General features: G+C 41.0%; 1 protein-coding gene across 4 annotated transcripts in view; it reads right to left on the reverse strand.

Annotated features, from left to right (window-relative positions):
- FARP1 (FERM, ARH/RhoGEF and pleckstrin domain protein 1) overlaps window positions 1–23,258 on the reverse strand; it is a 176,907-nt gene that overhangs the window by 138,615 nt on the left and 15,034 nt on the right. For all 4 annotated transcript variants that reach the window (XM_083168766.1, XM_083168765.1, XM_083168764.1 and 1 more), the window contains exon 2: window positions 4,476–4,678. In XM_083168766.1, the coding sequence (XP_083024892.1) occupies window positions 4,476–4,646 (171 nt within the window). In that variant the 5' untranslated portion in view covers window positions 4,647–4,678. The remainder of the gene's footprint in view (window positions 1–4,475; window positions 4,679–23,258) is intronic.

The raw sequence follows: 23,258 nt of genomic DNA on the forward strand, positions 1-23,258 counted from the left end.
TATCCGTGAACGGCTGGACCTCTGCATCTTTTCAACTTGCCAGGGGGACAAGACAGGGATGTCCATTGTCCCCTGCTTTGTTCGCCCTGGCAATTGAACCCTTGGCGTGTCTTTTGAGACAAAACCCTAATGTTAGGGGGCTCGGCACAAAGGACGTGATATCATTATACGCTGACGATGTGCTGATATATTTAGCAGATTATAAACACTCCCTGCCAGTGGTCATGGACCTCATTGAAAGATATGGCGAATACTCAGGTTTTAGTATTAATAAGGCCAAGTCCTCTATCTGCCATGCCTCTGGGCGAGATAATCATTCTCCTCTCCCTCCCCTTACCCTAAAATGGTCAGAAACTTTTAAATATTTGGGGATTTGGGTGAGTAAAGACCCGAAGGAATATGTCCCTTTGAATATTCAGCCAGTAATTAAATGGATGGAGGGTAAATTTAAAACCTGGGGTAGACTGCCAGTAACGGTTTCCGGCAGGGTTGGCCTGGTAAAGATGATCGTTCTGCCAAAATTATTATACATAATACATCAATCTCCGATATTCTTGCCGCAGTCGCTCTTCCGGAAACTGAATGGTATGCTTTCCTCCTTTGTGTGGAACAACGCCCGCCCGAAGATACTACTGGATAATTTGATGCGTGACAGGGGTGAGGGGGGTTTGGGGTTACCAGACCTTAGGAGATATTATCTAGCCACACAATTAACCCAAATAAGACCCTGGCTGGTGGAGGAAGAGGGGAGTGAACTGATTAGAGAACTGGTGGCATTTACAGGGTGCACTAGTAGCCCGTTGGGCAGACTACTACAGGGCCATACTCAGACAGCAGACCCACCCCTGCTTACCCAAGCCGTCAGGGTATGGAAGGAAGTACACAGGAAGGGAGAAAGTAATATTATCGATGAGGAGCACCCGCTGGATGATGGAATAACGTTTACCGAGCTGGCAGAACTCCAGATTAAAAAAGTATGGGTACCCTACTCGATTAAGACCTTAAAACAACTATACAATAGGGAGGGCCTTAAATCCTTCCAACAGTTAGAAGAGGAGTATGTGGTCCCCCGGATACACTTCTTCAGGTATCTACAGATTAGACAGGCCCTGGAGGCACAGTTTCCTAATGGTCCCCCAGAGTTCGGTGAGTCAACAATTAAGAAAACGATAAAAAGAGGGGACAGAAGAAAGCTGGTTTCCAGGTTATATAAAGATCTGGGAAAGATAAAATATATAGATCAGTTGGAAGGGCTAAAGGGGAAGTGGGAGGCAGATGTAGGGGCTATTAGCGAGGAAGATTGGAAATCAGCTATGAGAGCAATCACGAGGGCCACGAATGGGATTCGGACGCAGCAGGTTCAACTATTTGTTTTGCACAGATCTTATATGACCTCAGTAAGAATGGCTAAATTTAAGGCAAGAACATCAGAGGAATGCCCGAAGTGTAGGAGGGCACCCGGGACGTTTTTTCATCTTATATGGGAGTGCCAAGTAGTCCTTACATTTTGGCAAAAGGTTAGGGACATAATAGAAAATACGGGCATCCCGGGTGATACTCTCACGGTCAGAGGGTGTATCTTAAATATTCTGGAGGATAAAGGGGATATGAGGTATAACAAAGTTTATATTAACAGTTTGTGCGCCCTGGCCAAGGTAATAGTGGCCAGACAATGGATGGACAGCAAGGCCCCAGAGATTGGCAAATGGTTGGCCCTGGTTAATTATACAGTAACGCAGGAGAAACATCTATACATAAGGCGTAATAATGTACACAAATATATACAGATATGGACCCCCTGGTTGACATCTATATATTTTAAAGCTAGTGAGTGATAATCGATAGCAATATTGAACACGTAATGATAGGTTCACAGATGCACGAATAAGGAATGGTAAAGAATAATTTTCAGTAAAAAAAAAAAAAAAAAAAAAAAATTATCAAGGGGGAGAATGGTGGGGGAGCATATTTATTCTTTTTTCACTTAGATAAGTCACTAGAAAGAACATACAACTAGAATGATAATCACTTGGTCATTTTATCGGCGAGATTTGATTCGGACAAGCCCATGTAAGAATGCACTAATAGTTCACTATGATAGATAACCACGACCTATTTCGTGGTTTTTTGAATTTCCACCACCAATGTAATTATCGACACAAATATTGCTGACAGTCAGGAGGCATAACATAGGAGGTTCCATATCTACGGTATTAATATATGCCCATCAATCCACCTGTGTAGGTACGCGTCAATGATGACCCCAGATAACTGGGGTAAACCCTACACATGTTATATCGATAGGTACTACATGGCTAAGCAGTACCCCGGCTGCATTGATCAAAATCCCTTACGGGAATCAAAATGTGTGCTTTTTTCTTCTTTCTCCGCTTATCTTGTTGTCCCTGCACCCGTCTCCGAGTAGAATTGAGTTGTCCTATGGGTATTTTATTAGTTAACCCTATATGGAGATACCCAGGATGACACAGGAGGGTCTACTCTGCGATTACAGTGTGCTTTGTTTCTTCTTAATCTTATCTCGCTATCCTTTACCCATTCTCTTTAATTATGTTGTCCCTCCTTATTGAAATATTTAGTTGCTTGCCTCAGATGAAGCTGAGAGGTAGACGGAATCCAGTTGATTCCCATCGGTACCTTGCCAGTGCCATGGGAATACTTATTTAACGATTACAGTGTGCTTTTGCTTCTTCTTAATCTTATCTTACTATCCTTTACCCATTCTCTTTAATTATGTTGTCCCTCCTTATTGAAATATTTAGTTACCTGCTTCAGATGGATTCGAGAGGATGATGAAATCCAATAGACTCCCACTTGTATGCTACTAGTTAATCCTACAGAAAGATATCCAGGTTATGCCATAGGCGTACCTATGAAATGATTATAGTGTGCTTTTTCTTCTTCTTAATCTTATCTTGCTATCCTTTACCCATTCTCTTTAATTATGTTGTCCCTCCTTTTTGACATATTCAGTTACCAGCCCCATAGGAAATTGAGAGGTCGTAGGGAATTAAGTCGACTCCCGCCAGCTAAAGAGGTATAGCATGGGAAACCACATTTCTAATGTTCCTAAGGAATAGGGAATATTGCCGTGGGCAGGGCAAATAGAGAAAGGGGTAGTACAATGTATGCATGGATGGTGTAGTTGGTACAGTGTCGATTCATGTCAAGGTAGTAGGAGGGAAATAGAGAGTTAAAAAGACACAGAAGGAAACCAACGCACTGATAGTGATATGTTTTTATATGTGAGTGTGATGTAATGTAATGTAGTGTTCAATGTTATGTAATGTTGTATGAGACGTGTGTCAAATTGCAAAACCTAATAAAAATGAATTTATAAAAAAAAAAAACATTGGTGGTTGGTTTGAATTGACAATTGATAGCTTTGTGAATTTGCAGTAAAGGCTGGAGAAAGGCTTGGCTGAAAATGTCTTGCAGATCAGTTCCTCTTCATCTCACGAGTAGTTGCAAAGCAAACTATAATGCTAAATTATAAAAGCAAATACACAAAAACATACCTAATATGCACAAATCAATGGCAACCAAAAGGATTTACAACGTAGATACCACAATCCCTCCATATTGTCATTTCAAAATAAAAACAAAAGGTGCTTAAAAAAACAGGCACCACAATTGGGCTGAGACATGAACATATTCTGATCTGCATAGCATGCATTGTGGGTATTCACATGAGGCATGCTCAAAAAAGGGCACGCATGTATATGCCTCTATGAAGAGCCACATACATTTTGTATGTTTAAATATTTCAACCGGAGTGTATGAGGGCCAGATGTATCAAGCTTCAAAAAGTGATAAAATGGAGAGTGATAAACAACCAGACAAACCCAGCATGTGATATCGCAGGAGGGGGCTTCACTCTTCCATTTAATCACCTTTTGAAGCTTGATACATCTGGTCCAGAATAAGGGGAATGACAGATGTTCTCACATTCAGTAACTCTGTGTTTGCACAAATACAGTCCTTGCAGGCCAGCATATAAGCACATGACCTCCTATTAGAAGGCACATCTTTACAGAGCACGTGCTCATTCATACTGACGACAACGACTAGGAGTTAGCAAGGTTGCTAACTGTATAGCTCTGCAATGGGGGCATATCCATTTGAAGCGCGTATAGCTCTGCAATGGAGATATATCCATTTGAAGCGCGTATAGCTCTGCAATGGAGGCATATCCTTTTGAAGTTGGGTATAGCTCTGCAATGGAGGCATATCCATTTGCAGATGAGTATAGCTCTGCAATGGAGGCATATCCATTTGAAGCTGCATATAGCTCTGCAATGGAGGCATATCAACTATAGATTATATTTGCTTTAAATTGTGCATAATACCACAGGCTATGTAAAAGTACACAACATGTTACTGAAGTTCAGTCTGTGTCAAGGATTGGCAAACCATTTTTATTATATTACTGCTCAGAACCACATGAAAACACTTACCGGAACTTCAATGGTTTCTTGTGTGTCATCCAACATTTGGACTTTGAAGGGAAAGGACTTGCCTTGCGGTGACAGGGGTGGCTTGATTCCATGTTCTAAAGTGCTGATTCCAGCACTCTCAGGAGCCCCTAATCGAGAGGCAGCTGTCTGCTGTTGCTCGATTTCCCCCATGCTTTGAAAATCCACCGTTCCCTAGTTTGCCACTAAAATGAAACAATGGAAAATGATTAAACACAAATGAATCATGAATGAAAGAACATAGTAACTCATTAAGTGAAAAAGGTTGCATCTTCAAAAACAAAATGTTGAAAAGACTACAAATACTGCTGCTTGTGCATACACTACAGAGTATCTCCGAAAACTACACAAAGAAATTATAAAACAGGAAAAACAGCTTAATAAAGTATGTGCCTAACATTTCATATTTTGATATGAAGCTTGTGTACATTTGGGCAGGGGAATGTGAAAGAGGTTTTCCAAAAGCAGACACCAACTAGTACTCCTCCTCTAGCAACTGCCCTCACTTCTACCATTACCCCAGCAGATATGGAACAAACAGAAAAAAGATAGAGTTTGTGTTTTCAGATGTTAAGATGTTGCCCATAGGAACCTGATTCCAGCTACTATCTTCTAGAAGGTGTTAGATGTAGAGGTAGAATCTAATTAGTTGCTAAAGCCAACATCTCTGCTTCTATAAATAGTCACTGTAGGTATTATACAGAAATACTCAGCTTTCAAAGAGTATGTATAAAACAAAAATTACATAATGATCTATTTTAGCCATTTTACCATTCAATCAAAAGATACAGCAAAACAGATTTTTGGTATGAGGTTTTTCAACAAGTTAAAGAAAAAAAAAAATCAAGAGACATGTAACATGGCCATATACTCAGAGCATATTGTATTTCACTTTATAAATTACATTTATAATTTTCTTAGGTTTATACCAGGCATGTCCAAACTATGGCCCTCCAGCTGTTGTGAAACTACAAGTCCCATCATGCCTTGCCACAGTTTTGCTATTAGTGAATGCTAAAACGATGGCAAGGCATGCTGGGATGTGTAGATTCACAACAGCTGGAGGGCCACAGTTTGGACATGCCTGGTTTATACTATTACACCACTGGAAAATTGAACACTGATTTAAGCCGCTTAAAACAATGTTCACACTGTGCAAGCAGGACCGAGGATAGAGGTGGGTCTGCCTCTCACCATTACTTAGAGCTGGTATCCTCTTTAAGTGCTGGTGAGCTGTGCTCCACAGGCTTTTAGTATGACCCGGGTCTCCCGTTTCCACCAGACTATCGCGATTCTATCCAGACTCAAGTCGAATAGTGATAGGGTCAGATACAGGGTAACACGACCCAGGCAATTTTAAGAGACTCTTTTACACCAAATAGACCCAGGTTTCCTTTGCAAAAATAGTTACTAGCTCATTAAAATGAAGGATAATCAGTAATGCCAGCCCCTGTGCATGTCTGAACAGAGCAACACTTTAAACCCCCCCCCCCTCCCCCCCCCATATAGAGGTGAGGAACACAGTTAAGGCCACCATAATATTTAGCCAATTTATTGCATGTAAATACTTCAGCAATTACCCACTGAGTCGTCGCCAGGTTCTGCAGCAGCTAGGATCGCATAGAATACATCGTACTGTATGTAGTCTTTTAGCATACTGTGTATTATATGCGGCACCATTTACTGCCCCAGTATATGACAAATCCTTGTCGATCTCCAGTTCCAATTTGATGCGCACTGTAGCAAGCATCATATTGGATTGGGAATTAAAGGACATAAGTTACGACACTTTTCACACGATCCGCCAGATGAGTCGAAATCTTGAGAAAAAGGGACATATGGTAGTAGTGGATGGGGGCCATTAGCTTTTTATTTAGTGTTCCCGCTAGGCTGTTTTAGCGGAGGTGCTGCGCCCTGCCCGATTTTTAAAGGGCAAAATGCGCCCTGCCCCTCTCACAGCGCCCCGCTAAAACGGCCTCACGGGGAAGCCCAGCGTCGCCGTAGACGGCGATGCCTGGTGCTTCCCCGGCAGCATAGTGACTTTGGAGGGGCCGGGCCCGCCCCCTTTAGTGACGGCGGTGGCCGTGCCCGCCAACTTTCATGATGGCGGAGGCCGGGCCCGCCCCCTTTCATGGCGGCGGCAGACGCGCCCGCCCCCTTTCATGACGGCGCCGGCCGGGCCCGCCCCTCTAATGACATTGGAGGCACGGGACCGCCCCCAGCTGTGACGTCGGCGGGCCGGGGCCGCCCCCCGGCGCCCTGCCCCAAGCCAAACCTAGAGTGAACACTATTATTATATAGGATATACCATTTTTATTACATGAAGGTGTAGGAATAAAATATCCCATTGATAAAGAGGAAACCAAAGCATTCCCTAGAAAAATATTGTGTCTGCCATAGCATAGAAGAGTTCACTTCCTAGTGGGATGCATAATGGATAGGTTATTAAATCTCAAAGGCCATTTAAATGAGGGATAAGGAGAAGGGGAACAAGTGAGATTAAAATAATGCACATGTGTGCCCCAGCTGTCCGCTCCTGCAAGCAGCAGAGAAAAGCACATCTTGTAAATAATAACAATGTTCTAATTACAAATACATATTCAAGCCACCTAGCCACAGTAATATGAGTAGAAAGGCTTTATAACAGCCAGCTGGCTCAATGACTTTTGTCTGTTATACCTTTCACAGGAAAATAATAAAAAACTCACATATTCAGTTATTTTGTAACTATAGAGGAGCTGTATCAAACATGGGCCTTATTTATCAACGAGGGATAAAACTCATTGCATCATAAATGGTGCACCAGCCAACCATTTCCTGACTGTCATTAGATAACTGAGAGCAGCTACTATAGAAGATCAGCCCGTGCTCTCGTTCTGTGTGCCCAACGCCCACGAGTCTCCTCTATTGCCACAAGGTGAGCACCGGTTCTAGCCGGGAAACAGTGAAAGCATGTGGGGAGCTGGGAGTGTGAGGTGCAGGAGTCATGGCTGCTACGCGGTGTCAGGTGCTGGCTAATGAGTCTACAGAGACTGGGTGGTGTGATGCAGGGGGGGGGGAGGGGGGGATGACAAGTGACATATGTAGGGTAGTAAAGGGGGGGGGCATTTGTGATGTATTTAAGATAATGCAGTGGTGATGTGAGGTATATATATATATATATAAATATATATATATATATATATATATATATATATATATATATATATATATATATATATATATATATATATATATATATATATATATATATATATATATATAGTACAGGGGGCTTTGAATCAGGGTTCTGTTTCTAGGGGTTAGGGTACTGAAGTGGAGCTGTATGTGGAGAAGTAGGAGAAAGTGTGTTCACTCTAGGATTGTTTTAGGGCAGGGCGCTGACCACCAGGCAGGCGATTTTTTCAATCGGGAGGGCACATTTTATATTAGAAATGTACATTATTAGAAAAAAAATTATATATATATATATGTGTGTGTGTATATGTGTGTGTGTATATGTGTGTATGTATATGTGTGTGTGTATATGTGTATATGTATATGTGTATATGTGTGTGTATATGTGTGTGTATATATACATATATATATATGTGTATATATATACATATATATATATATATATATATATATATATATATATATATATATATATATATATATATATATATATATATATATATATATATATATATATATATATAAAAATTGCATACTGCACTAGGATTACATTGTCATACTTTGCTATGTCCATTACATATTCTGTTGTAATGGCAATTACACATGATGGCACACACTGTATTGCCTCTTACACATTATACGACACACCATAATGCCCATTACACATGATGGCAGAGACTGTAATACCCATTACACATGATGGCAGAGACTGTAATACCCATTACACATGATGGCACAGACCGAAAATTCTCAGCATGTCAGTGTGGTGGGGAGCAGCGTGAGGGCGCGCAGTAGAACACACCAAAAAAGCAGGGTGCATTTTGAAGTTTTGAAAACAGACAGGGTGGGTCATATGTGAGGCATAAGGTACAGGGAGTAGGAATATGGTATAATAGGTATCTAGGACAAAAGGGGTGATGGATGTAGGGTAGAAAGATAGGTATACATATCATACATACAAGATAATGGGGAGGTTATACGTGAGGTATAGAGGGTGATATAATGGGGGGTTGGAATATACATTCTGTATCTAGTATATAATGTGTGAGAAAATGTTTGAGAAAAAGTGCTATATAAAAAAAAATATATTATTATATTAGGAGTGTTTAACACTTTACTTGCTATCTTTTGCTAGTGTGGTGCCTTGGGGTGGGTTGAATGAGCTGCCTTAGGGGTGTCCCATGCCCTAAAAAGGTTAGAGACTTTCCCCTTTGATGAGGCTACCTGGACCTGGTGAGTAAGCCCACAATAATGCAAAACAATATGAAAGAAAAAAAAAATGAACATAAATTGATTGCACAATGTTGGTCATTAGACCAATCTGCAAACAGCACACCTGCATTTTCTCTGTGTGTGGCACTACAAGTCTCAGCAAGGTCGCATATATATATATATATATGCTGGCAAATGTGTAGCAGCAGTCTCACGTATTAGCTGACACTGTACTGTGGAAAGTAACTAGTGGAAGCCAGGCTGATTAACTGAACGGATCAAGAGGTATCGCTGAACGAGAACGGACTGCTAAGCAATGCCAATATAAAGAACTGCTGCTGCTACCGCAAACCTGACGGAAAAACATTAAATGCTTTTTTTTTGTAGAACGTATTACTGGGCCGTAAACTATATTCAAAAGCACCAAACTGCTTTCCTGACCGCGTCCTCATAAATGTCAAGCCTAATCCATACTTATTCAGCTACATTTGTGCAGGATGTACTCATCATCACACCAGCCTTTTATAAATTGTTTCCATCTCACCTTAGCCAACAGCATCTGCACCTGAGCTTTTTACAGCTGTCACAATATTTATTGAAATCCCCAGCTGTTACATTATCATCCTTTATTTATACAGAGCCAAAGTATTACGCAGCACTTTACAGAGTGTGTTCCATCACTGACATCAGTCCCTGAGCCATTTTCCCAAAATGATTATATTGTTTGGGCCAGATGTTGATGAATGAATACATTTCCAGTTCCTTATTTGCCTAAACATTTCTAAAATCAGCAGATTACCAGATGTTTGATAATTGCGTTACTAGTCTTTCTAAGCAGACACACTGCTGATACTAAGGGCAGTATTCAATGTAAAAAATTGCGGTGTGCAGCGAATCCTTTTTAGGATTCGCTGCACACTCGCTGTGTTCCGGAGGGTTGGCTGCCACTCGCTCTCCCAGTATTCAACGTCGCAGGGGCTCGTTGCCCCTCACGGCGAATCTTAACCCCTGCAGCGGACGAGCGTCCGCGGCAGGGAGCCGTGGGACGGTGGCAGGCAGGGAAATTGAAGTCTCCCTGCCTGCCCCAGAATGCATGTGGAGGGGAGGAGGGCTCCCCGGGACCCAGGCAGCCCAAGCTGCCCCCCCCCAAGAGCCAGCAGGGGACCGGGTATATTCACTGCTCCCGATCGTGCATATGTAATGATCGGTGCAGTGAATATATGAATATCTAATGAGCGGCTCGGCTCCGGCCCCCTGCTGGCTGTTATGTGTAAAAAAAATATAATTTCTTTTTTATTAAATATATATTCATGTGCTATAAGCACATGAATAAAAATAGCATGCCCTTTCACAGAATAAAATTCCTGATTTTTTTACACCAAAATTAAAACAAAAAAACTTTTATTTTAAAAGTTTACATTCCACTTCTCCATGAAAAGATGGAGAATTGCTACACGGAGAGACACGGCAAAAATCACTTAGAAAGACGGCGAAAAGTGCACATTGAATAGGGTTGTTTACTTTTTGAGACCAAAATTCTCCGTCCAACGCGAAAAAAGCAGAAATTCGCCTTAGAACATGGTGAATTTTCCTCATTGAATACTGCCCTATATGTTGAGCAGTTAAACCTAGAAAATGGATTCGGGAGGGTATACTGCATGTAAGAAATAGAAGGCTCCCGCTCTGTTTGGCTCTGTATTAAATCCAGAGCAATGTTTCTATTTGTGAAGCAATACACCTTTGCAGAAGAAGGCTGACTCCCTTCCTGAAGCATGGAAATTTGAAAGAGACAGACAATCACTTGAATGTTCTCCTCCTGGACCCCAGCCAGAAGGCGCCAGTGTATACATCCATTCATTTGGCTGACTGCAAGCATATACTATGGGAGTTTGCAGCAGCAGCAACTAATACAGAATACACACAATACAAATCAGCATATATTATATCTAAGCAAGCATCTCACAGAAAGGATCTGTACTAAACACTGGAACGTGGAATATGTTGTTGCAATTCAGAATAATAAAAAGTCCACTTGTTCCATAAAGGAATTTGTCAAACTATTGAATGATAAAACATATGCAAAATAATTAAATACCTGTTACAGAATAGAAGTAGCAGTTACTTTTTTCCACCTCTGGATAACAACAAGCTTAGTAAATGCTGAGGACATTTGTTCACAGAGGAACAAGTTGCTGAATTAGACCACTCTTATTAAAAAAAAAAAAAAAAGCCTCTCTCCCCCAGCCAGCTGTAATGGGCATGCACCAGATCACGTGTGCAGCCTGGAGCCAGCAGCAGGGCTAGCGCTGTACCTGCAGTGGGAATAGGACAACACTAGCCCTGGGCTGGTGAAGCGGCCTCAGAGCCAGTCATACATCACCCGAGCCGTAAACGGCAGGGGGCAGCCAGCGGGTTTCCCTAGTGCACGTTAAACCCCCCCCCCCCAGATAACCAGCATTTAGTTCAGCTGGTTAATACATCTTCTCCACGGTCTATTCCAAACTAATAGGCTAGATTCTCAGATATGCAGAAATCATTGGGCACATGAGCGGTCCCCATTGTGAGCGCAAAAACAAATATATTCATCTCTGCAGGTATATTCACATATTCATAGGCTTGGTTAGGTACCATCATCATCATCATGTTTTTATAAATTAAAATGTTCTTCCCTCAGCTAGAACCCTTATACACTTACGATGTTAAATGAAAATATAAGACCTAATTAACAGTCACATTAAAAACTTCTAAATAAACAATATTTATATTTAATAGAAAAACATATTAAAATAATCATACTCCAGGTGTGTTTTTAAAAACCAAGACAAAAGTTAAAATAAATAAAACAAAACACACACACACACACTATAACCTAAGCACATTGATGGCATACCTTATCCCCAGTTATATACTCCCAGGCTATTGTCCCAACAGTCTGGGAGGAATAATGACCTTATGAGAGAGTAAAGTTATAACATTCACGTGAATGTCGAGGCCCCAGCTTTGCGGCTTTCCCCAGATTCCCCCATTGACCAGTTGAGCTTAACCGTTTGAGTGCCAACATATCTGTGAGAGATGTTCGAAATATCCGCTAAAAATGCCAGCGTCTCACATTTGTTATAGAATTTCAAATTAAAAAATGATGTGTAAAAAAAGATTATATTTCCTATATAAAAAACGGTAAACATTACAGGCCATTATGATGAATAAAATTGTTTGATTGGCAATTTTTACACCAATTTTGACAAATTCACTTGGTACTCAAAGGGTTAAACAGAAAATAGATACTAGTAAGTTTAATTTATATAGCGCACTTTCTCCAACAGGACTCAAGGCGCTTTACAGAGATTAAAAAACAATGCACATAATACAGAGGATGTTGGTGGTACAGTAACAGAAAAGTCACAGACAAAAGAAACCCTTGAGCACACAGTAAGCATAATGCAGGAGTGGCGCAGCATTTTGGATAATAACTTCCATGGGTTGTGTACTCCACCCTGACAAGGTACCAGGTGCGGCAGCCATTTTAGGCGCTTTGCATAGGATTACCCTAGGTGGAATAGATTACCCCTAAAAGAAATTACCCAAAATGGGTGATTTCAGTGGATACTCAGGTCCATGTATTTTTCATCACATCCACAAGTGCACCAGATGAGGCAGCCATGGTGGGTGCACTACAAAAGGTTACACTGTAGGATGCGAGCCATACAAGCCCCAATGCATATATTGGAAAGCAAATACTTGTGTAGTAGTATGATAAACCCTGCACAGAAGCATCCAAGTGAACAACATCCTGCCCGCAGAGATACCATCCGATGCAACCAGCTTGGTGCACTGCATAGGTCAGAGCTAGCAGGGTGTGCAATCTGCGGAGGTACACAGTACAGGAAAAGCACATGGTGGGGTATGCTTACACCGTTACAAGGGACTGATGGGGGAAGTGTTGCTACATAGGCTGGCCCTGGTGCTTCCCCTCACAGCTCCATGCTCACCATGAGGGGTAGGGCTGGGGGTAATCCTGGTGTTCTCAGCCGTAGGGGTGGTGGGCCTGGTCCAGGTGTTCTCATGGCAAAGGCCACATGATGTTCCTGAGTTTTGGGGTTTTTATGCAGACCTTCAGAAGTAATGTTGGAAGATAAAGGATGGCTGAGATTGTTACACAGTGAATGCAGTGTAACAATCTCAGGAGTCTCTCACAGCGTGTTAAGTGCCCAGGCTGTGCAGACTGTTGGTGTTGATGGATCACGTAACTCACTGCAGTATTTTGTTTGATTGGTTTCCAGTGGAGGTTGAAGAGTTTCCAGTCCTTCTGTTTTCTCCTGTTTATTGCCAGTATATCTCTAATGTTATATTAATATCTAATACTTAATACTAAAATACTTGATATCTAAAGACTACAAAGCCAAGACTTCACAGCCTGAAATATACAGATTAAATTGGCATTCATATGCTAGCAATCCCCCCCTTTAAACTCCACCCACAACAAATGGTTCAATCAAAGGTGTGATCACTATCAGATCCCTGCACCCACTAGAACACAGATTTCCTGCTTGGGTACAGACCTAAGCAGAAATAGCTAAACAAATAATATTCTATTTTCAATTTACCCAGCAGAGTTCAAAAGCATGTGGATGTTACAGTAGAGAGATACAGTATGCAGGTATGCCCGTGATAAGGTTGAATTTACCCAGTAGAGCTCACAAGTTTCCTGCAGAAACAAATATTCATACATAACAACTCATTTTCTGAAGATAATTATAACTGAACTAAATAATTAGCTGAGAAGATTGTTAGAAAAAACATTCACACTTTACGCTCTGCAAACTGTTTTGCTCTCATTTTCATTTGATTAATTCAATTACCATTTTTAATGATTTCATCTTGTATTCAAAGATCAGACATTGATGTGGCAATGTTTTGCTTATATGGGTCAACATTAGGCTTCCTTCTGCAATGACATACATTAGCAACTCGAGCAGATTTATTCAGCTCGGTGAAGTTATAAAGTGTCTGGTTTTTATCATTGGCCAATCAGCTCCTACCATTTTTCAAACCAAGCCTGTAACTTCACACTTAGGAGCGGATTGGTCGGTGATAAAAATCAGACACTATCACTTCATCGAGCTTAATACATCTGCCCCTCAGTCTCATGCAGAACAAGTAATGTATAGTTAGAAGTATTGGACCAGACTCATTTAAAGACTTTTAAACTGCCCGGACCAACCTACCTTTATTGTGATTTCCGTCAACCTATTGTATACCAGTATACCTATACTTGGATTACAATTTGTGCCCAGCAAGGCAACGAACCACAAGATCTGATGACGACTGCTGCAATGCCATCTGCTTGGATTCGAGCCTCTAGCGGTACTGGGTAATTATATATCCTATGGGGCAAGCCTCACAATACAGAATGTGCCATTTCTGACTGTTCTCAAGTGCTTTCATTTGTCTAATATCTGGCGGCAAAATAGTAACGGGACTTCCACTGCAGAAATCATTCTTATAGTCTGAGTCCATATTTGTGATTTTTATTATTACTTTTTTCATTTAAATTGTTATTATCCATATACATGTTATACATGTGTGATTTATGCTATTTTATGTATACTTTTAAGTCTATAATAAACTTGTACACAATTTTTTCATCAAAACAAGCACCACTTTTTCTGTTTGTACATTTCTTGGCTTAGTGTGGGACTGATCATCCCACCACCAAGTGGCTGCTCTTGGTGAACCACCCATGACAACACCTGCAATTGTCACTTAGGTGGCTAGTTCTTTAGAATGAAATCAAGGACCTGCTCCCTAGGCTGTGTATATGCGAAGCCCAGCAAGCTGGTTAACAATGCCATGGTGAATGAACACCCCCCCCCCCTGCCGGATCACCTCGCCATGCTGCAAGCAGATATTTACGCTTACACATTCACTTGAATGCACCAGCACAGATGAAAAATCATCTGATGGGTTACTTGCCAGTTTTCCTCTGTTCTCTTCTGACAGCAAGCCAGGACATCCACTCACTCCTCCCTGCCTTCGCTGCTGTTTGCACAGTACAGCAGCGGAGGCTGTGTGTGCGCCGCGCCCCCCCCCCCCCCCCCCCCCGCATATTCCACCTGCGGCCGCTACGGTCCGGAGGTTGTGCTTCCCCATTGATGTAAACGGGAGCCGGGTCAGAAGACCTGGCATACCCGTTTACACTGCCCTCTACCCAGGTCCTGCCAGTGTTCTACCCTGGTCAGGACCTGGGTAGAAGTCCTGTGTAAAGGGACACGGGTGTTTTGTGGCGGTGTAAAAAGGGGTATCATATAGACATTAATGTTGTAGGAAAATGTCTGAATCTTGGAAGCTTTTGTAGTGTAATGTATGGTACTGCTCAGCACGAATACAACAGATCAAGTTTCTTATAAAAAAGAGCACTACCAGTAGCACAAATAAAGATGTTCAAGCTTCAGGAGCATACTAGAAACAAACAAAGGGGGAATTGCCTTAGAATGTAAATGCCAGCATTTTCAGCCCGAATCACAGTACAACAGTGTACAGCTTTCAGTGGGATCATACTGCCAGAAAGCGCGGCTGCTGCCATGAATAGCCGCCAAGCGAGTCCATTCACCCTCAGTTGACTTCCCACCTAAGATTTTTTAAATCCTATTATAAAGAAAAAGTACTGCAGTCACGGATATTCATTTGCTGTTTGCAAAGGGAAATGAACATCTAAACCAGGGCTGGGCAACACCGGCCCTCCAGATGTTAGTGAACTACACATCCCAGGATGCTTTGCATTAGTTTTGCTATGCGGCCATGCTGAAACTGATGCAAGGCATGCTGGGATGTGTAGTTCATCAACATCTGGAGGGCCGGTTTTGCCCAGACCTGATCTAAACCATGGGTCTTCAAACTGTGGCCCTCCAGATGTTGTGATACTACAAATCCCAGCATGCCTTGCCACAGTTTTGCTATAAAGGAATGTTAAAACTGTGGCAAGGCATGCTGGGATTTGTAGTTTCAAAACATCTGGAGGGCCACAGTTTGAAGACCCATGTTCTAAACCTTATCTACTATATTACTCATATTTGAAGGATTAGTAAATCCTGAAAAATCGAATGCAAATGTAAAAAGATACATGAAAAATACTACATGTTAAATGTATCAACACAGCTACTCCCAATTCCAAGACAAGTTGGGTAAATGTCAACGACAATAAAATAGTTTAAAAAAAAGTTAAATAATACCTAAAAATGCCCCCAAAAAAACAAAAACACAAGATTAGTTAGTGACTGGCAATGTTCACATGGAATCGGCTCATTCTATGAAACTCATCACTTGTACTTCTAAAAGAGGACGGCACAAAATTGATCAATTATAGCTAATCATTATCAGAGGAACAATGGGGCCATTCAAGTAAGTTAGGCCAAATCTGATATTAGCTTTTTCTGTAAACTGCAAGTACCCAAAAGTATCTGATGTAGGGGGATGACACAAATAGTAACTTGTATGTTAAAAGAGAAACAAAATCTTGGAACTTATTGTGTGAAAGTTTGTGCCGAGAGACAGAAGGGAACTTCCCTGTTGAAAAAAATAAAAGGAGTCACGCGGTATTAGTATGCAGAAAAACACGTCAAGAGCTATCAGGTAGCCTCAGCTACTACAGCACTGACAGTGGGTGTCCTGCTAGAGGAAATGCCAAGCTGCCATGACAACTCTTCAGCGAAGCACTAAACCCAAGGCAGAGACGTCAAAGTGGGGTGAAAAATATAACATTAATGGCAGTGGCTGGACAGACCTGCAATTCCACTGGCCATTTTCTTGCCTTGAAGAAATAATGAGCGTAGGGAACACAGGACAGCTTATATATTTTCCTCAGGTAACATCAATTACAGCAACATTCACAAGCAGAATTTGTGCGTTTCCTTACAGCTTTAAAAATGGTGTGGAAATTGCCATTTGAACTTTTTAACAAAGATCTCTCTCTCTCTATATATATATATATATATATATATATATATATATATATATATATATATATATATATATATATATATATATATATATATATATATATATATATATATATATATATATATATATATATATATATATATATATATATATATATATATATATATATATACATACATACAACCTTTATGTTATACAAATCTGCCATATCCCTGATCCACTTTGTATTGGCCGGACCACATTTTGGGCCCCATGGAGGGATCAGGATTGGGGGTCTAATTGGTCTTCAACTTAATCTCAACCAAATCAATGTCAGAGGCAGAGAAACAGAGAGAGGCAGACTGAGACTATCTATCTCAGATGTGCATTACTAACCCGGGGTTCTCCCCACTAGGCAAAGCCTAAGGAAAGAATGTGCTCCATGCAGCTATTTTTGCCCCTTTTAAAAAAAAAAGTCTGTGTTCAGCCAGCATCCCGCATGGCTGTCAGACTCACAATGCATAATATCTGGCCCTACATGTCAAACACACCACCACCCCCCTCCCTCCGTAAATTTTAAATGCACATTGACCTAAGCACTCATAACAATTATAGTAAGCTTTGTAATTTAACATGGGAGTAAAATGTAGGTTCTTTAGTCAAAAATAAGGGCCAACCTACCATGGCTAGGTGAACCCCTACCATTCTCTTAACTTGATAGTCTTCTGTAATATTTACTCGTGCTTTCAGCCAATCAGAAAGCATGCCCCCGCCACTGAAGATGATGTGATTGGGCCAGAGGATCTATATCAGTGGTCGAAGTGAGATAATTGCCTGGGGGAAATTCAAATCTGCTCACCGCTCAGTGAGAGGCAAGCTTTAGTGACCTATGACTATAGACTCCCAGCAGCAGCTGTCAATCTCCACCGCTCCCAGTGGCATCAGCCATAAACAGCTGTCCCCATTACCCCCCGGCTCCCATGTCCTCCCCCTTACAAAAGAGGGCTCACAGGGGAGATGGCAGCGGCATTACTGTCTGGACAGTAACAAAAGGCAGGACTGAGGATTGTACAGACGCCTTTTGTTACTGTCCGGACAGCACAATCTGTTTGCCGTGTGCTCACATGTCACTTGCGATGCACCCAGCTACATTCATTCATCCCGGCCTCCACCTCCCACACAGATCCCTGGCCAATGGCAGTGTAGGTGGGTGGAGCAACAGCTGACTGATGGACTGGAGGAGCACGGGAAATTGGGAGGATACAAGGCCGCAGCAGCACAGCAATGCAGATAAGGGTAACTGTCTCCACATGCACCCCTGCAATCACCGCCCCACCCCCCTCTACCCCGCCGAACAACTGCACTCTATAAATCCCCCTTCCTAAAGTGATTTAAGTATCCCAATACCCCTCCCAGGAGTACTTTGGGTCACTCCATGCCCCTGTAAATGCTCCCCTGCCATTCTGCTGATATGCCACGCAGGTCACGTTGTTTAGGGACATACTGTATAACTGCTACAGTGGACACCTGACGTAAATTGGCATTTGCACTTTATTGTTTTTTTTTCATTTTAGGATATGTTCAGACATGCAAAATTTGAATTGTTTATTATTATGTTAGCATTTACCATATATTCACATTAGACTACATTTGTGGGCACAATTAATGGGCTATGCCCTCTATATCTTAAGTTTTAGGATTAAGGCAAATATTTTTGTATGAAATAAATATGCACCACATATTGATGACTGCGGCAGGGATGCTGGTGGTCAGAATACCAATGCCAGCATCCCAAAGGAGGGAATCCCGAAAGGGGTCTGGTAAGTATAGTTACCAACCCCCCTGCCCATCCTAACACTAACTCCCACATCCTGAACCTCCCCACTAGTGCCTAACCCTAAACCCTTGTACACTGCCGCCTAAACCTACCCCCATTACCCTGCAACCTGACTCTTAACACCCCCATAAAAAGGTACTGGGTGAGGAAGTATAAAGAAAATGAGAGTTTGACAATTGGAAGGGGCATTCCATTGGAGGCCTTTCCCCTTGTCATGCCACACCCACTTTTCCACGACTTCTCCCCCATTCCCCTGATATTGTGCCCACACCTGTTATTTAGTTCTGGATCCACCCCTGGTGGTGACGGCAGGTCTTCAGAGGTGGGAATTGCCTTACCAGCCACTGACCTCACCACACGTCACTGCCTTCGAGGTCAGTGGAGGTTTCATCAAAATCAAATGGAGGCAATTCAATATTCAAATATGCACCCCCCCCCCCCCTGCATTCACGTCCAAACGGAGAACCAATTGAATTATTCTGTTGCACGCCATCTAATTGCATTATCCTCAGTGTATCTTACAGGAATTTAATATTCATTACTTGTTGTATGAAACTAGCTATTAAATAATCTTCATTACAAATTCAGGTCAATTAAGCCTGGCTTAAACTACACAAAAGCAATTTTTTTTCCTGCTAGGCGCTGTCCCAGAACAGTTGGTAGCAGCATGAAAAAGTTAACCACAAACCAACATAAAAATGTGTGACCACTTTGCACAATAATATTAAATACCAATATGCACTCTACTGAGCCCTGGTGGGTACAACATTGTACATACTGCTAAGCGCTGCTGGGCACTACTGCACATAAAGCTAGGCATTACAATTAACATTGTACATAATAACAATTTGTCCCAGTGGCTAGTCTAAAGCTATTGAATGTATACACAGACCAATAGTTGTCATCTTTTTCAAACTCCTATTTTGTTTCTCTTTCTCTCTTAAGGTGCACATACATGTGCCGATAAGTGTGCTGTGCATTTTGTACTTCATTTGTGCCCTGCGATTTTGGCACTTGTAGTGGGATGCGATGCGATTTTAGCCACTTTATTATTATTTTTTTGAGTTTATAGTTACCAAATGGACATCGCATTGCATGTACTACAAAACTGATGCGATGTAGCACAAAAAGTACTGCCTGCAGATACTTTTTGTGCTATACAATATTGTACCCATGGGGACGCACATCGCATCCCCACAGGAACATGGTGCGATTCTAACTGATTCGATGTGCTTTGAACTTTAAAAGTTCAAAACGCATGTTAAAATCGCAACGTGTATGGGCACCTTTACGGATTGCAGGATACAAAACATAAATAGCTGACATGTTCAATGGACAGTGCAAAATATTACCTGCAGAGTTGGCTGGTTTAAAAAAAAAAAAAAAAAAGGCATCTTAAAAAAAGCCTATTGCTTGCGGGCTTTAAGTAAGCTGAACCAATGCAGTAAATCTCTCTCTCACACACACACACCAGAGATTTGGGGAATTGATTCAGATAAGAGAGGTGCTAAGTCTACCCACCATCAAGCTTCTTCCCCAACATTCGTTAATTGCTAATGTATTCCCCATTATTGAACTTCTGACTGCTGAATCATCTTCAGTTAATGTAGAAATTATTTTTTCTTTTGGATTAGTTCAATCACAACTTTAAAACAGACAGAACTGAAAAAGGCATCTAAACTAGCATTTTTATTCAAAATGTTTAATGTCCGTGACACATCCAGTGCTAATGCTGAACTCCTTTGTCTTCGTGTGTGTGTTTCTCTGAATATTTATTTTGCACGTTTTACCAAAAATTGGTTTTATTGAAAGTTTTCAAATAAATCATATCAAAGCCTAATAACTTTGGATTGTTAAGGATAAATGTATTAAAGATTGGAGTTTGGGAGATGGGATGTTGCCCATAGAAACCAGATTCTACTTCTTATTTAGCTCCTTCTAGCAGATAATAGAACAAATCTGGTTGGTTGCTATAAGCAAAATCCTATCTTCAATAGAACTTCTTAATGTTAGAAAACATTAAAATATGGTTGATCAAGGTTTATACAAAGCAATGTTTCACAGTATTATTATAACAATGAACATTCTAGTGAGCCAATCGGATCAAGGCTATACAAACCCCATCCACTTAAACATGGGACATTGCTATGTCTGAGGTGAGCTTGGTTCAATGATAAAGACAGCACGCAGTTTCCTATTATGTTCTAGTACACATGTCCACAGTCTTATATTAACTAAGGATATGGCATATTTAATGTCAGTGTTTAAAAGGGGACATACATTTGATTAATTATCATGCAACTTCTTAGTTCATACTATTTTACAAATGAAGACTGAGCAATTGTATCATAAAACAGCAGTAGCATGATCAAAAGCCCATGAACTTCTAAGATGTGGCCCCTAGATCATCAAACATAAAGCACTGTAAAGAATCAGGAAGAGAAAGCTTTGCACAATATAATAGATGGCTTGTAATAAGATCACACAAGCAATATTTCATCATAAAAGCCTGTGTGCATACCCCAACAGTGTACAAACTGGAACAATATGCTCACATAAAAGTAAACCTTACATACTGTGTAACCTTTGAGCATACAGTTATTTAAAATATAAATCTGCAGCTATAAACCAGTACCATTGAAAACGGATCTCAAAAAGACATTAAGCAAGTTTTAAAATAGAAACATCTAACAAAGGCTTTTACCGCAACATCAAACAACTAACTAAAGTCAGTACAATGAGATTTCAAAGAAGGTTCTCGAGTTTGGATGATATAGTTATAAAATGCTGCTTGTGATAAGTTAAGTAGTTCTCTGTAGGTACAACCATTAAAGTCAATAGAAAAAGAGTGAGACAGGACTTTTGCGCTGGAAAAGCTGCTTGGGGTGTGATGTGGGTTCTGCCACAAACCACCAAAAGTGTAAAATACAAAAAAAGATATCACCAAATGCTCCCCGTGCGCTGAAATAATGGTTGAATGTAGATCCGCTCAGAAGATTCCAATTATGAAGATGCTCAAAAAAAGAATTGGTCACATAGCATAATACCGTCTAATAGGTGTATAATGAATAGCAAGCAAATAATGGACTCTTAATGCTCGTACTCCTTATGGTGGTCTACGTTTTCACACTGTAGACATAAAACACTTTTAAAAGAAAAAATAAAGGTCCTCCTTCCTTTTAACTTCCACTTTTCTACTTTCTTCTTCAGGGGATAAGTGAAAAGTGGGATATACAGGACTCTCACCCTCTCATATGGTCCACAAACTCGTTGTAGACTGTACCAGCAATATAACGCACATCAAAACAGATGAGGCTACCACTCCTCCACAGGATAATATATAGTAAAAGAGGAAATGCTCCATATGGTGTAAACACCATTTTTATTGTACATAAAACACACTAAAACCAAAGAGCTAAACATTCTTCCCCGCAAGAGGCTGTTCATATCCAGGGACAGAACGTCCAGCAGTCACTCTCCAGAAGTCCCTGCAGCAACGCGTTTCGATACGGAGCTGTATCTTATTCAAGGTATTGGATCGAAGTCCATATTCCTATATTTATACCCACAATTCTCTTCATTCCTTTCATATGAAGGTTGGGCCTAATTCCAGACATATCCTAGTTGCTAAGTCCCCATAGAAAGAACATACATTCCCCTTGAAATCCACCTCCACCTTTTTTTTTATTCACCCGATGCCATCAAAAACTTGTTTCCCGCCTTTCTGCTATGCCGCAGGACATGTTATCATCATCAGTGTCAGGCCATTTGTTCTCCACGTGGCCTTCCGTCAAGCGTTGCAAATGACGGCGCTGAGCTTTCGCCGTGTCTTCCACATGACGGGGCCGAACGTCCGATTTTATTTGACAGGCGGAAAGTACATATTGAGCTCTTTTCTTTCAGTTTGCATTTCATGGTGCTTATAATTTTGCGTTTCACCCTCTTTATATATGGAAGTGTATTTTTTCCAAATGTTCTTATGAGATCACTTTATCGGAGCCGTACAAAACAGAATACAATAAAAGTGCACTGCTGTAATACCACCTGGGGCATCTTCGGACACCTTACGGCATGTGCAGATTTTACATATAAGTAGACTCGAGTTTGAATGATTGAGCATTATAATACAAACATAAGATGGACCATATCCGTTCATCTGTTTAACGACCTCCAAATCATCCCCCAGAAATTCACAGGACTAGAAGACATTTCTTATACAACTGTAGCAGTGCCTTTGTGCATACACATGTGGCAAAAGAGATTAAGAAATATTTATGCACGCACAGTAGAGAAAATAAAATCCTGCTCAACTGTGCAAACATTGGCAAGTGTTGCTCCTTTCGAGGGCACACAGAACATCATAACACTATGGTCAGTGTTGACGACACAGTAGTATTATTTTAGCAATTATACAAAACAGTTTTATATAATTTATTTTCTTTTAAAATTACTGTCTTGAAATGCACAAAATTATCATAATGTAAACAACCAAAAACCCCAAAATACAATGAAATTGACTGTTAAGTACTGTACACACTAGGATTAAAGATATCCGCGGTCCCGCGTGTAGCCTATAGTGTGGATACACACTGAACAATATAATT

This window comes from Crinia signifera, chromosome 2 (assembly GCF_055691185.1).
Source record: "Crinia signifera chromosome 2, ASM5569118v1, whole genome shotgun sequence".
NCBI classification, from domain to species: domain Eukaryota; kingdom Metazoa; phylum Chordata; class Amphibia; order Anura; family Myobatrachidae; genus Crinia; species Crinia signifera.